Raw genomic sequence first — 16,534 nt, forward strand, 5'->3', positions numbered from 1 at the left:
GAGTTGTAATGCAATGTGCTCTGCCACGGAGGCCGGTACACACACGCATATTAATATACGTATGTAAGTCGTTTATTTTAAGGCGAATTTCTACCTCTTGGTATGGTCGCTACGATGATGATGAAAGATGAACTGATGAAATTGAGGAGAACACATTGCTATACCTGTGCTTTACGAAGGTCCGAACTGTCACCTTAGGCTTCCTAGCACGTTACGATGACCACTGTTCATTCTTACGTGTAGTAGTGTAGGGAAATAGTGTTAAAGAACCAAAGACATTCTTCCGTATGTCATCCATTTCTTTTACCATGATTAACTCGAAAAGGGACATAAAAGCAACGAAAATGAAATATGTCTTGTGAACATTGCTTCCGAAGAGTTATAATTGCCTCTGTGAGGCGATAAATCTATGTGATTTTACAAGTTATTAAGCTGCCCGCAGCCGAGGACTCCAATGGGTGACGTCATCCTAGCAGGGTAGCTTTAATTATTACGACAGCAGTTATGAAAGAAAATTATGATGCGTATCGTACATCAATGTAAAGATGAGATTTCGGAGAATACGTCTATATATAACACATACGTTACAGATGAGAATGTAAAAATGGACTCAAGTCGGCCACGCTGCCGACATGGATGATGGAAAACCAGTAACCTCAGACGATTAAAAATGCTTTCACCCGATTCATGCCCTGGCTACTTTGTAGAGAACAAGACAACATCGTAGTGCGAAAATATCGCTCGACGGCAGTCGGAAGGTGAAAAATATGCAAATTTTTGTGATTGTATATTTAAGATGATTTCTCTATGTAAGTCTACTTTTACAACCAGAAAATAACCTTTAACTTCATTCTTAAATCAGGTAACGCATAAGCTTCAATGGCGAGTATGGAAGAAGATAGTATCTTGGAGGATGACTTAAATGTTTTCATTAGTTTTCCAGCAGAAGTTCAAGATGCTATTGAACAGGTAATTTATAACATGTTTTCTTTTAATTCCATAAAAGTTTATTACCTGTTCCGTATATCGGTGACACATTAAAATCGGAAATTTTGTGTTTCGCTTGGTAAGTACTTAGCAATTGTGTATTGCGGAACATAGTTCAAGGTGCCATTATGCTTTTTACACGAAAAGAAACACAACTTTTCACATAATAATGGATGGCCCTTCTGCTGCCCTATATTAAAGTTCTGGTTTGATTCCAATTTTCCTAGATGTGATTTTGATAAATAAATCACCTTTGCACTTATTTTGGTTTCGCTCTGTGACGTATTTTTTCCTTGACGTAGGTACTTTCGCATTTGACATGTTATTTGAAAAAAAAATGAATGAATGCCAGTGGCAACCACGAATTTGTACCGCAAGGATAAAATAATTTTTCAGAGGGACTAGCTTCACCAGGTGGTGACACTAGGTGTTGAGCTATTGGTACTACTTTACTATACCTGAGACACCTGGGAATGATTTCTTTCGCACTTTTTTAAATTGCTAACGTACTATTCTGCATTCCGGAACACTTATTTAGGTGAAATAATGGAATTCGTAACGAAAATAATGCATATTTCTTAGATTAACGAGTACTTACTGTTGTTCCTTATTTCCCACAAACCATCCACGGGTAGCCCCAAAAACCATTGACATTAGCCCAAAAATTCATGATAGCCCCACGAACCATCACGGGGACGAGGTATGCCTACTAGGTTAGGTTAGGCCTGTTAGGTTAGGTTCCATTAGCACTCCTTTCGTTCAATTTAGCATATACGGACAATACGAGAGTGTATTGTGCTCTCGTGCAGAAAGCAAATGGCGGCAGCAGCAATATCGCGTCGGAAATAGATTTTCGTAGAAAACCACATGCATTCGCATTAAAATGGATCAAAACTACATTCCCGAACATCAACAACGCTACAGAAAATGATTTGCATAAGTACTTTCTCCTGTAAATTTGAAGGAATCCGTCTCAGGTATAGTAAAGTGTTACCGAGTTATTTTCACCAGGTTTTAAACGCACATGCAAATGATCTACCTCTTAGCCTAGCCTGTTATATGAATGCATGCATTCCATTCTTTAGTTGGCAAGCTTATGTCGCTGTGTTTTTTTTTCGTTCGGATGAAAGTGGTTTTTTTTTTCTGCACACCATGGAGTTAGGAAAATACCGCAAGGTATTCCGATATGGATTGCTGCTGCTAATATGTCACGTGAAATCTGTATAAAGAGAGAATACATTCCTAAATGCTTTTGTTGTTAGGTTTGGCAGGTCAGATTTAGGGCTGTTAGCATTAACCATAGGAATCTAAGGCTTCGACAAATTGCCGATGCCTAATTTCAAAAAGGTTTCCTCCACCCTTTCTACCACATGGTGCACTGGGAACTTCAGTACCTTCAATTGGCCATCAGCTGTTGGGAGAGTGTTGAATCGCTGTCCAGTTGAAACAATTTTGGTATTATTTTATCTGCGTAGTCATTCTGACAAACCGTTAGCTTTAACGTAAGCAAATCTGGTATATCTATGTTATTTTTCGATAATGAAAAAATCACAATATGGTTTTGCTGCTTTTGACAAGTCATGGCACAGCATCCATCTATCATCCCTATCCAACATCCAAGAAACCTGTAATAATTCAGTTTTACAACTCAAATAAGGGCCCAGTGGACACACTGAAACTAATGTGTAATCAAATGACTAGCAGCAGAAAGTCAAGAAGATGGTTACTCTGTGTCTGTTACCACATGATAAATATTGCTGTAGTGAACAGTTTTGTGATTTACACACAACAAGGTCATAAATAGGACTCGGAAGTTAAAAAAAAGTCCTTTTTCTTCCTAGTATCGGAAGACGAGGCCCAACATAATATATGTTCAGTTTGGGTCATTGTAGGCCACAAAAATGTGGGTTTTATTTGCCCTTTTTCGGCGTTTTTTGGCTTATTGGTCCTTTTTTAGCCTTTTTTTAGGTCTTTACGGCTTTTTTGCAACTTCACCTCCTTTCAACTACGTTTTTACTGCCCATTCTCAATTCGAATCATCGTCAGTTTCTTCACCTCTTAAACATCCTTTCTGTAGTAAAGAAATAATAAAAACAGAAATAAATAAATACCGGTATATTTGAACCATCCTTGAAACGAGAGAAAAACATTTTTGGATGCGCGTGCAAAGATCTCAAGTCAGATAAGGAGGTGCCGTGCATATTCATTAAATATGTAAATAAAACTGGAATTATTAATTAATTTGGATCACATTTATACGTCCTTTTTTTCGTTTTTAGGTCCTTTTTTTAATATTTGTACGTCTTTTTTTTGGCAATTTATGGGTCTTCAACTTCTGACCCCTAGTCATAAAAATGATGAACCAAAGAAACAGTGGCATCTTAGAAATGAACTCCACACTGAACTTATGAAGCCATGGATGACAAACCATTTTGCAACGTACAACTTGCTACATTTGTCCATGGTGAAATTATTATATTTGTGTATATGCCTACAGACAAAATAGAGGCTAAGGATGAGACATGAGATCTGCACCTTCTGTCCATGCAAGAAAAGGAGAATTAAAATGTTCTGCAGCCATTGTCCCAAAGATATGTGTATGGAGTACCAAACAAATTGTTGTTTTAAATGTAACTATGGACATTAAATCATGGCAAAATGTTTTTGTTTGTTACTAATACCATAATAAAATATCACTTTCAGCTTTTCTCATCACCTGGTCCCAGGTTCGAATCCTGCTCGGGCATGGTTGTTTGTGAATGTCCATTCATCAATTTCATCACTCATCCCCATCTTCGCAAATTAGCCAAGAGGCACAAAACGTAAAGTAAAATAAAATAAATCAAATCAAAATCATCACCTGGTGAAAATAGTTCCATATGCTTACTCAGCACCTGGAGAAGATAGTCCGACATGCTATTCTCACCGCCGTAATTTTTATGAGAGATGGTAGCCTCACACAGCAAGCCCTCATCAAGCATGTTGTTGAAGTTTGTCAATATTCTAAGGCAACACCATGCTTAAAACAAACTTATCTGCAAAATAGTTTTATATGCTAATACTATTTCTCCTAACTTTTCAGGTTTTGCCAAGTAGTGACCCCCTGGATCAGCCTGATTTTAACACAGTGGACTATATCAATTCACTTTTCCCAACTGAACAGTCACTATCAAACATCGATGAGGTTGTGGGCAAGATGGAATGTAAGATCCGATCCATAGATGATGAAATTCGAACAGTAGTTAGGGGGCAGACTAATGTTGGGCAGGTGAGTCATTTTATTTGTGAGAAGTTGAAGATGAAAATATCACGTTAACGAAATATTGCGAATGTAATTATTTGTGGCTGATCACTTCTATTTGAGTAATTACAATTGTTTTATGTTGTTAGGCTTTGAAATATTCGCATAGATATTGAATTTCTTTCTAAATTCCATGAAACGTATTAAATACAGCATATTTTGCATGATCCACTGCATTGTTATTTGATTTCCTGGAAGTTTAAGTTTGTATTATGTATAACAACTAAGACATGTATGTACTTTCATCATCAGCAGCTGATATCATTGTTTAAATATGAGTCAGTACTTTTCAGTATCAGAGTTGCTTTGAGTAAATTTGTAGTGGTATCGACAGAATCATATTTATAATAGCGGTCATGGAAATTGAAATGTTATGTACAGGGTGGACCATTTTTTTACTACCTATTTTAATTCAGCATAAAACCTGAAATAATAGAAAAAGGAAACATTTATTTCACTGTTGCACAATATTCTTTCAGCGTTTGGATTTACATTTCGCCTGACAGACTCTTACGTTATGCGTAACTATGATAATAATCTCAGGCTTGATTTTACTTATTTAGTTTGCACCTTCAGTTCTTCAGCACTTTCTATTCAAATAGTCCCAGAGGAAGAGGTCTAACAATTTCAGTCAAACCTGCTTATCAGGTATTCTCACCAGCTCTCTTGTTTATCTTGAACACTGTCAGTGCAGTGCCATTGTTTCATCCATCCACTAATTGCTTTTCCATACTGAACTGAAATGCAGTTGCATCTGTCTCCATATTCTGCACTGGGGTCTTACTTGAGAACATAAAACGTTTCACAAAGGAAACGCAGGATTTAATTTGGTATAATTTAACAATACAGGGAATTTCTCCAATTTGTTTGAAATTTCGGATACTTACTAATTTGGGTCTCCTAATCACGAATCTGCACTTAAAATTTGGCGCTCACGTATAGAAATTCCTGAATTATGGCTAGCCCCACGGACCATTGGCGCTACCCCCACGAACCATTGGCGCGTGGTTAGGTTAGGTTAGGAAACACAGTTAAATTTTAGGGTCGTAGTAATATCAGCAATATATATATTTCGTTCTTTAAGTATTCGAAACGGAAAATCTTGCGATAAATAATGAGCAATTGTGGATTGTCGGTTGCGATGACTGACCCTCTTATTTTGCAAGTTTGACACGTGAGCGCCAAATTTTAACTTGAGATTCATGATTAGGAGACCTAATTTAGTGAGTATGCCGAATTTCAAACAAAATGGAGAAATTCCCGGTATTGTAAAATTGCTCCTTTAATTTAAAAAATGAGTTGGCAAAATTATTACATTATTTGAATGGGTATACATTGCCATTAAATGTGGAGTAGGATATCTGACAAATGTCCTCCAAGATGCAGCTGACATCCTCGAATTCTTTTGACCAAAATCTGGATCACTTTTTTAGCTAAACTGCAGATAATGCCCTCAATAACTTTTTGATTTTTTGCTTTCAATTCAGGAATTATTCTTATTTCCCCAGAATAAACTTTGGACTTGATGAATCCACAGGAAAAAAAAAAAAATCACGGTCTTGGTGGCTATTTCACTTCGCTGTTTCGCGAGATGATTCTCCAAATACATTTCTGCCACAACTTTTTCCGTACTTGTAATGAATTTAACAATTATTACTCACTCCTCCATCGTGTAACGCTCCATATTGACTAACCACAATGTTTTTACTACAACATGTGACCTCGCAGAAAGCTGCCAACCATGCGGGAAAAGAAATGTCACACAATTTAAATCCTGCATTAATTTTGGAACACCCTTTATTTGTAAATCTGAACTTCTACAACAGGTGTTCATAAGTGAAGAAAGAAATACTTAAAATCATGGTTTCTTGGAACTTGAGCCACTGTTTTCATATTCTTCGTGTGTTTAACCCTAGCTTACTCGAAGAGGAGGGGCCATCAGGCCGACCACCTCTAGTTATTCTCGATTTTTCAAGTGTTCAAGACATTCATGCTATAGTGACAAGTGTACAATTTGTTGGTAATATTTGTATTCATTGTAATTAATATGTAACTGCACCTATATAAACAAAAAGGCATTGATGAAAAAGTAATGTCGATTTTGTGAGTTTTAGTGAATGATAAAATATGTGTGACACTCATATAATAATTGGTTATTATTTTTTATTAATGATGGTAATTTGATTAATTATTATAAATAACTTTATTTATATAATCAACAAACATCCATAACAAGATGGTTTCTTTAATTTTAGTGATAACAAAAGGATGGGCCTGTGAGCCCCCAACCCCCCTTAGGGTAATTCCATTGTCACTTATGTTATATTCAGAGAAGATAAAATTATTTGAAATGTGATTTCACAATAATTTACTGCTTTTACCATAGTTTAAAAATTTTCTTACCTTAATTAAAATTATAATTCAACTTTCTCACTCAAATTTGATCAATGTTATTCATTGTATAATGAAAAAGAATGAAATAACACGGTCACTTACGTTACTCAAAGTGTGACAGTAATAAACTTGCAATTTTATTCCTGTTCTGTTTTTACAATTTGAAAAATATAACTTTGTGTCAACTTAGATATAGTGTCTTGGAACTCAAAACCATTTTGAGGTATTAAAAATACTCATGTGTAAGAAGAGAAAGAACAAAATAATATTCACTTACGTTACAGTAAATGGTCACTATCAAAACAATTTCATGATAACCTAAAAGTGTGATCTTAGTTTTTAATATTAATTAAACTAAACCCTGTGCAGATAGAAGGCTCATATCATTTTAAACAGCAATTTATTTGTACAACAATAGTCACTTAAGTTGCAAAAGTACTGGTCACTTACATTACACACGTTCAGCTTTCTGTTTTCAGCACTCACTTACAGCCTACTAAGAGATAATAATTTTTTAGCTAAATATTTTCATTGCTATTATCAGGACAAAAACTTATATCTTTTTTGGTCAATTAAGTTACAAGCTAGTCTACCTACAAGAACCTGCTAAATTAGATAACTTCTGATAAATATTATATATCACATCACTAAATTTTGAATCAAATTAGCCATCAATTAACTTGGTAAAGTCTAAATACTAAATATCATTATGTATTAAATGAAAAAACAAATACCTGATAAAGAAATTCTCTTGGAAACCAGCAGTCACTTTACAGGGAAATTTTTATAACTGCCATCTGGAAAGTAGGGAATGCTGGGTAATTTTACACTGTTGCCAAACAACTATAGAAAGTATACTATTTATCCATACAGATAACATTTCACTAGATGTATTTTCATAAATTGTTTATTTTGTCCCTTTTTGTATGGAATTACCCCTTAGATAAGTAAGGTTCTCATATGCCATGAGTAAGCTAGGGTTAATTAAGAAAATAGAAACATATATGCAGTGTGAAAGTAAGTTAAGCTGTATGTTTAATTAATGTGTTTTGGAATAAAATAGTATGAACAGTGACATTGCATTTAAATGTGTTTTGGAATAAAATAGTATGAACAGTGACATTGCATTTAAATGTTTTTTTTTTTTCATAACTAATTGTGTAATGGAATCTTATTTGTGTTCCAAGGATGGCAGGGCAGCTCTTGAAGAGGCGCAGAAAGCTATAACAAGACTTTTCATTCACATTAAAGACATCAAAGCAAAATCGGAACAGTCGGAAGAAATGGTGAAAGAGATTACACGAGATATAAAGCAGTTGGACTGTGCAAAGAAGAATCTGACAGCAGCTATTACGACATTGAACCATCTGCATATGCTAGTTGGAGGTGTGGATGATTTGCAGTAAGTACTGTGACATACTTAATAGGGCTGAACTGATGTCGGAAAGTATCAGTGGAGTTATATTAACTGAAACCTTACGGATATTTTTTTTTTTGCAATTTTTGTTTATTCGGAGGGTCTGCTGAAATGTTGTGCGACACTTTCACAGAGTTTAATTGTCGTGGAAATTATGCACAATTAAAAGTTTCCATTTATTTTGCACCATTATTGTGTGGAAATAGTGTATTTGATGATTTTATAAGATTTCTTTTAGTATTCTGATGTAATTCTTGGATATTTTAAAGCAAAACTCCTATATATTAATTATAATTGGGAAAGCAATTCTTACTAACATTAATCAATATTTTGAACAACTTTAATTATTATAATTTTCAAGCATCAGTATCAGTTCAAAGTAGAAATGACTCAACCCTACTTTTTATGTTTAATTAAGGCCTGTATCAGGCAAGATTGTGAGAATACGAATTGATTAGCACTGAGCCGATACAATTTTGACCCAATACCAGGATCAATAAAGAAAGATGCAGGCAGTGGAGATGAAGTTTTCAAGGAGTACGGTGGGAAAAACTAGGAGGTAATAGAATAAGGAATATGAGGAGATCCGACAGACAGTGAGGGTGGTGAAGCTTCAGAACAAAATAGATTAGGCACAGATGAGATGGTTTGGACACAGAAAGACTGCCAGTAAGAGCTTATAATGCACAGGGAGTGGGAATAAGGCCAAGGGGGAGACCAAGATGTCAGTGGAAAGAGCAGATAGCGGAGAGTGTTAGGAGAAGAGGTCAAGATTGGAACACCTTGGAAAGGGACAAGTGGTGGAAGATCATGAAAAAATGAAGATTCATCACTTCTAAGCTGACCCAGCCAGAGGCAGAAAACGGCGAAGGATGATGATGACTGGGATCAGTGCCGATAGTCTTACCGATTCCCATTCATACTGATGCTAATTCTTTGAAATTACTACAATTTGAAGTAGTTCAGAATATCTACAAATTTTAATGTATAGTTTTCATTAGAATTATAGCATATCAGTCTGTAATATGCGTAATTTTTCACAACCAGAATATGATTTCTCTTATGTTTGCAAAAAAAAAAAAAAAAAGAAAAAGTAAAATAAAATTGTACAGAGTGATCAGTTTGGGTATGGATAAAATAAAATGGATGTGAATTTTTTTGGTCAAATGTAATTACCTGAAATATTGTATACAAAAGACTGAAAGGTGGAGTTTTTATTTTTATACACTACTAACAGTTTGGTACAGTTTTCAGTTTTCTACATGGCCTCCATTGGGAACTCTGCACAACTCATAACTGTGATTCAATTCATTCCACGTCTGGTGTAACATCTCTGGGATGATTCTGTCTATGTTTCTTCAAATGTTCGATATGACAACAATATGGAATCGTATTTTGGTACTTTACGCACACCATACTGGCGACGAAATCCTCGTTGGACTTTTGTAACACTCTCACACTTAGCATACCAAAGGACACATTTAGCCCATTGCTAGTTCGTAAATGCCTATTTAACAATAACGAATCAGTTCAAACTTCATTGTTTCCAACACAGTACAGCAAAACTCCCATGTTACCAACACTGTACAGCAAAACTCCCATGTTTCACGCACGAAACCACAAAAATTTTCCTACTACATTTACGTTTCTATTAATGTTGTATTTTAGCCATACCCAAATGGATAACCCGGTATATTTTGCATAATTGTAGGATATTTTGACCCTGCAAAAGTGTTGCATGGTATTTTTGCAGATACCTTGAGATATCCGGACTGGAAAAGTACTTTCGATACCTATCGGCTCAGCTTCACTATTTGTATTGGAATCTGTAACAAGAACATAATTTTTTGTTCATTGTGTTGTGAAGTGACTCCCAAGTGTTCCATAGTATCTGTTCCTTTCATTTCCTGTCTTTTTTCTAGATCATTAATTAGAAGACGACAGTATGGGGCCATTGTAATGCCATTGCAAGGCATAATGAATGTAATGGACCATTTTAGTAATTATATGGATATCCCACAAATCAAACATCTGGCAGAACAGGTAAAAAATCAATGCTGAAGTATTTTGTATTGTAGAAACTAGTCAATGTCACAATTTAAAGTCGAATCTGAAATGATTTGATTTTTTTTGGTTTGATTTAGTTTATTTTACTTCGCTTTTTGTGCCACTTTTTTCTAATTTGCGAAGATGGTGATGAGTGATGACATGATGAAATTGATGAATGGACACTCACAAACACCCATGCCCTGGTCAGGATTCGAACCCAGAACTCCTAGTCTCGTAGCGTGATGTGCTAACCACTCTGCCACAGGGGCCAGCAAATATAAAATGACATCCATCATTATCTACTATAGTTATATTATCAGAGCACCCTAATTGTTTTCGGCAAGAATTGCAAATCTGGTTTTAGAGTTCAATAGATGTTGCTGGGGTTAATTTATGTAAAAATTGAAATACAGGGTGGCCCGTAAGTCCCTACCCATTCACATATTTTATGTGTCTAGTGTATCTGTGTGCTGTCCTTCATTCTCCCAGCATAATATTATGCGACGCCATGTTCTGTCATACATTTTTCGCAACATAGCAGGGGTTATTGTTCCAAATGATGCTGTAACAGCTGCCCTCAACTCATCATTGGAATTATAACTTTGTTTCGACACAATGTCCTTTATGTATCATTATCACATGTTGTCAAGTCCAGACTTCTTGCGGGCCATTGCATAGGTGCCGGGGATATTTCAGAACCACGACCTATCCATTTGTTAGGAAAAGTATCATTGAGATGTGCACGCACACAGAGGGCATAATGAGCCAGAGACCCATCTTGTTGAAACCAAACCTCATCTCTGATTCCAAGTTCATGTCAAGTTTTGGTATAAACCATTGTTATAACATATTCAGATATGGTTTACCGGCCCATCAAAGAAGTATGGTCTAATAACATGACATGCATTAAGTGCTGCCCGTTTCATGACATGCAGAGTGTTGAATTCAATTTCCTCATAATAATGAGGATTCTCTTTCGACCAAAAGAAAACATTCGCGCCTTACTCGAACGGTAAATTGCGCACTTGTCCATGAACATAACTTTCCCTCGAGAAGGGATCGTACTGAAGATTCACAGTAACTCATTCCACGCCACTTTCCTATTTTCTCTATCAGCATCACTCAGTTTATTCACAAAAGCAGGCCTCAATGCTTTAACTCCAAGGTCCTTTTTCATAAAGGTTTGAATGCTTGATTGGGGGATACCAAGTTCAGCAGATCTTTTCCTTGTTGACTTTAATGGTGAGTTGTTATTGATTGTTCCACAGCAGCACATATCTCTCTATGTTTCACTGATCTTTCTGAACGAGGTGAATCCTTAATGTTGCCAGTTTGAAACAATTTCCTCTCCCACGTTAACATTTATTTCCGTGTTGGTGGATCCTTATTGAATCTTTCTCGAAATTTGGCACTCATGTCCATGGTGTCACCCATATTCTTGAGCTCGTGTACCCACGTACTTGTTACAATACGCTCTTCAAGCGTAAATGGGCTTAAATCGGCCATTATCTGTAAAAAAAGAAACAGAATTTTACATACATGCATAATTGAATAACATAACATGTGGTTGGGAACCCTGCTATGCTGCGGAAAATGTCTTGACAGAACATGGCATCGCATAATATTATGCACAACAGCACACAGAAAACTCTATACACTAGATACATAAGATATATGGATGGGTAGGGACTTAGGGCCACCCTGTATATGGTTAGATAATTAACATTATTGTGGATGGCTGTTGCATGCATCTTCTAAAAGTATGAATTGAGTAACTTCTTAAAACTGCTGATGATTATTTTCTATTTATTTAAGGTTCACCAGGTTCATGTGGAGTTAGCACAGCAAATTTCAGCAGATTTCCATGAAGCATTTCTGGGGCCCAATGCCAAACATTTTACCCCAAACAAGCAGTTGGCAGAGGCTTGCTTGGTAGTTTCAATTTTGGATCCAAAAGTGAAGTAAGTATGCAACAAATTAAATTAAAAATTATGCACACATATGCTCGAGTGCATGTTTTAACCTTTAGCATCTGGATGGTCGAAATTTTGACCCCCACATGTATTACCATTAAGGATGGATAGTCGATATATTTCGACCAGCAGCGTGCGGCAGCAATTATTTGATCTTTAGTATACACATGAAGGTATGACATACTCGAATTACAAAATAATATATCCATTGAAGTAAGACTTGAAGCTTTCCTGGCAATGAATGATGAGCAGATTCTCTCGGGCTAACGACCAGGTGAGTTGTGGAAAGGATTTCAAGCTTTCGAGAGCTAACATCACTCTCATCTTCAGGGTAGAATTGCAGTCCTGAAGTTCTGCAGTTAATCGCGACACGGGGCTCGAACTGGACCCAGCCTGGTTAGCGTTAGTTAACCAGAAACGTGCACGTAGCAGACACGCCACTCCATTGGTCCGCCATCTTCACCGAGATCCCCCCCACCACGAACGTATGTACACCGGGTTGTATATTGGAATCATTTCCACAACTCACCTGGTCGATAGCCTGAGAGAATCTGTTCATAATATATCCATTGTTATGCGATCCGCGCTTGCGAGAGAGACAAAAGACAGACGATATATTCGGGAGTCGAATGGCTTCGTCTACGCGGCTGGTCCAGGGATACGTGCCTCCAGGTTACGTTGCCGAACGATAGGATAGGTTAACCTAACCTACTCACCCACTCTGGGCTTGATTGAACCTATGAAACTACTCTGCTGTGCAACCTGGATGCACCCATCCCCGTGCAGCTCTACGCTGTCTTCCAGTGACCATTAACATGGAGGATGTCCCCAGTAGACCAGCATCCATTCCGAGGAATGATTGCTGGTTTATCATAGGGACTTTCAGCGTAGTTATTCCGGAGCGAGAGGTACGCTTCCCGGACTTACCCGCCCAAATATGAATTGATAAATCAAGATGTTGGAAAGACACATTTAATATTCCGAGTAATATCACTTTTAACTATATACAAGCACTGCACAAACTTATAAGATTATTTTTACACTTGGAACCAACAAAATGGGTAACAAAAGCATTGTACTTACATATTCTGCATTCACCTTATCACACCTGGGCCTTGTTGCACACACTTGTCACTCCAACTATAAATGGGGAGATTTTCTGTGAATTTACACTAAAAATATAGCGGTATCTTAAGACATATGGGTAATGTCTTGCAAATGAACTGTTTCAGGGAGCTATATCACAAAGGATGTGCCGATTAATTATGGATGTCTTTGGATACAAAGCATCATGGTTTCCTGAAGGCTCATTGTCCTCACCATGTGGTTTTGAGAATTTCAGAATTTTCATGGATATTGGTTCCATGCACTTTAAGGCACTTCAAGTGCTGTAATTCGTCCATATTATACACTACAGGACTATTCCCAAGCACTTATTAGATATTTCACACAATGGTGACTCCATTGTCCTCTCTCCATTGGCCTACTCTGGCCCAAAACTTGGAGCGATGTTCACTGTACCAACTGTTAGCAAGAAGTGAAAACAAAATGGCTTCCTCTCATGTTAAAAGCTATCTCAGACTCATTGTCTGGTAGCCACGCCCATGAGGCCATCTGATTGGTTCACAGCACCTTGGGTTACTTGCCTTTATCAAGTACCTTGAGAAGCCCAATAGATGGCAGTCTAGTCAGGGCTAGTTCCACTGACTCTCACCAGATGGCTCTGGTGCTGTGAGACCGATTGTCTTTTGTCCAAAAACATCGATTTTTTGATGTTTTTGTGGTTTATTTGTACTAATAATTGTGACTTGCAGTTATTTTCAGGGAAAGCAAGTTAATTTGTGCTTGCACAAATATTATCCTGAAAATATCTGTATTAATAAAAAATTGCATGAAAAGTAACATGTGCTCTCTGAATTCTATCTATCAACAAAAGGTTGTTTTTTTGATAACCAATGAATTTTGGTCTGGGGCTTATTATTTACTTAATATTTTGATGTTTTATCATACTTTTACTAATTAGGCCTAATTTCTGTTAATCTTAACCTATCTGGGAATGTCTATTCCTATTAATTCTACCTGAATTGAATTGGCCTTGTACTTTGGTTGGAGTGGAGTGCTGCCTGTATGTATTGGGGATGTATACCCAACCTTTGGTTGGTTATACATATCCCGGGCCCTCGGGAAAAGAAAAAGGATACGTGAAGCGGATCATTTTTCTTTACCCTTTACTACACTATACCCAAATACATACACAAAAATATTTATATACACACTGAATCGTTATGACCACGCTGGTCCGAAAAGAACATATACATGAAAGAAAAATAAATTTGCAATTATTCTTGCCCGTCACTTGGATATATGTTTGAGATATTGTTCTGTTTGATATATATCGAACGATTTCCTAGATGATATATACATGGTTAATATAACACACACTTAAAAGTTTTCAATAAATGATTTTAGTTATTCATGTTATGTCTGCTTTTTGTCGCACTAAATACAGTTTTTGTATTCGAACTGAATTGCTTAGTAGTTTTTAGGTACGTATCTAATGTCTCTGCCCCTCATTCACTTGAGGGTGCAGTACCTTCAAAAAATGTTCACCATACACCTTGGTATGTTGTCCACATTTGATCACCTCACAATTGTTCTTCAATATCTCCTTAGGTGGAGATCGCTGTCGCCTGGCTTTGCGCAGCATCTGTTGCCAGCAAATGTTTTTGTTGCTAGCTTGGCGGAACAATGCTTCGACCTGGCTGTCCATTGGGATTGTGTACAATCTGTGGAATGCACTCATTTTGTGAAGTCTGTAGGATTGTCATGGTGGTTCGTTTCTGGATGTCAATGTTCGATTACGAACCCCTGACACACTCCCTGCTTCCCCATATTGCTGGAACGCTGAAAAGATTGTCTCTAGTTCCTGGTATAATATGCTTGGGGGTCTGCTGCTGCCTATGACACCATGCACTTTTGTATGTTTGCTCCGGGGTTTTGTGGTGACACTGAGGGGGAGTTGGAGTGATGTACTCACTGGCCCCACTTCACACGCAGGCTTTGACCTTACCCTTGTTGGTTTTGGGTTGTTCCTCATAAACAACCCTATATGTTTGGGGGTGCTTGCATATTTCTATTACCGCTAACCCTGGTTTGGTTGAACCTAACCCATCGGTAGTGCAAATATCCAATGATTGCTAAACAATATTTTGCTTGATTGTTAGTGAGTGATCTAGCATAGATTTGCACTCATAGGGAAATAAATCTCTATATGATGGTTGGACTCACTTTTGTGTCCAACAAAGAAATGGCCTGGGTAGACAACAATGAAATTACCCTTTATACCACAATGAAATTGCCTTGGCATATAATACTGAAGTAATACTTTTGTATACAACAATGAAATTGACTCTTACACTCAACAATGAAATAGGCTTTTGTATACAACAATGAAATTGACTTTTGCATACAATGATAAAATAATCCCTTACATGATCTTGACAAAAATTTTCTACCCTATGTACAAATGGGTGAATGTCACAGACCAGACAGAACCTCATCCACAAAACCTCTGACCTTTAACACATATTAATACTAGTGTTCAAAAAATGTGTAGCTTTTTCTCCTCATCTTGTACCTGTTGTACACTCCTATCCGTGCGTCTTACCCTGGATGCGCTAGAGGGATACCAATACCTCTTATGCGACTAATACTATAGCGCAGGAGCCGTACCGTCGCGTACTTCTCTCCTAGGTCCTACTGATATCGGGTTTAGGAAGAAACGTAGAGCTGACGAGCAGACATCTACAGTTTCCATGGGGAAGTATCACAAGGGTACGAGGGTGGAGCCATTTGTGCGCAGTTACTCGTCTTACCAACAGACTAAGCAAGTCGTATGGAAATGGCTGCACCCCGTCGGGATTGAGGTTGAGTCCTCGTTGAATTCAGAGGCCCCTTGGCTTGAATTAACTTCTTTGAGGTACTCTCGATGCTAACACCGGATGTAGTAGTCTGAGCTTCTCAATGTAATGACTATACTCCTTATAGCTACACCTCCACAACTTCATGTTATTGACATGTTGGTTGGGTAGGCTCTTACCGCTAACACAATGAACAAGATTAAATATGTTATCCGTCACTTGATCACTACAAACTAATGGACCGAAGAAGGTGTGGAACAATTTGTGGGTCTGTCCCTCTAGAGCTTTGCTTTGGAGATGGGATTTAAGAAAAACTAAATCATACACTTTGATCACAGTCCTGTTTTGCTGTGATTCATTTACCTTATTGTGGGCTTTGTTTCGCCTTTCGGCCGTCCGGGATACAGCCATGAACAATTGCTGATCCCATTCGGTTTGTTCACCTGTAGGAATATGGAAGTGTTCCATAACGGAGTTCCTGAGTGAATTGTTT

At 37.3% G+C, this 16,534-nt stretch overlaps 1 protein-coding gene across 1 annotated transcript in view; it reads left to right on the forward strand.

Moving 5' to 3' along the window:
* Window positions 1-735: 735 nt before the first annotated feature.
* Vps53 (vacuolar protein sorting 53) overlaps window positions 736-16,534 on the forward strand; it is a 47,129-nt gene continuing 31,330 nt past the window's right edge. Inside the window, exons 1-5 of the mRNA XM_083128508.1 lie at window positions 736-969; window positions 4,070-4,255; window positions 7,870-8,084; window positions 10,022-10,142; window positions 11,964-12,109. Coding sequence (XP_082984634.1) covers window positions 880-969; window positions 4,070-4,255; window positions 7,870-8,084; window positions 10,022-10,142; window positions 11,964-12,109 — 758 coding nt within the window. The 5' untranslated portion in view covers window positions 736-879. The remainder of the gene's footprint in view (window positions 970-4,069; window positions 4,256-7,869; window positions 8,085-10,021; window positions 10,143-11,963; window positions 12,110-16,534) is intronic.

The sequence above is a fragment of the Lepisma saccharinum genome, chromosome 9, assembly GCF_977018435.1.
Source record: "Lepisma saccharinum chromosome 9, izLepSacc3.1, whole genome shotgun sequence".
NCBI lineage: Eukaryota > Metazoa > Arthropoda > Insecta > Zygentoma > Lepismatidae > Lepisma > Lepisma saccharinum.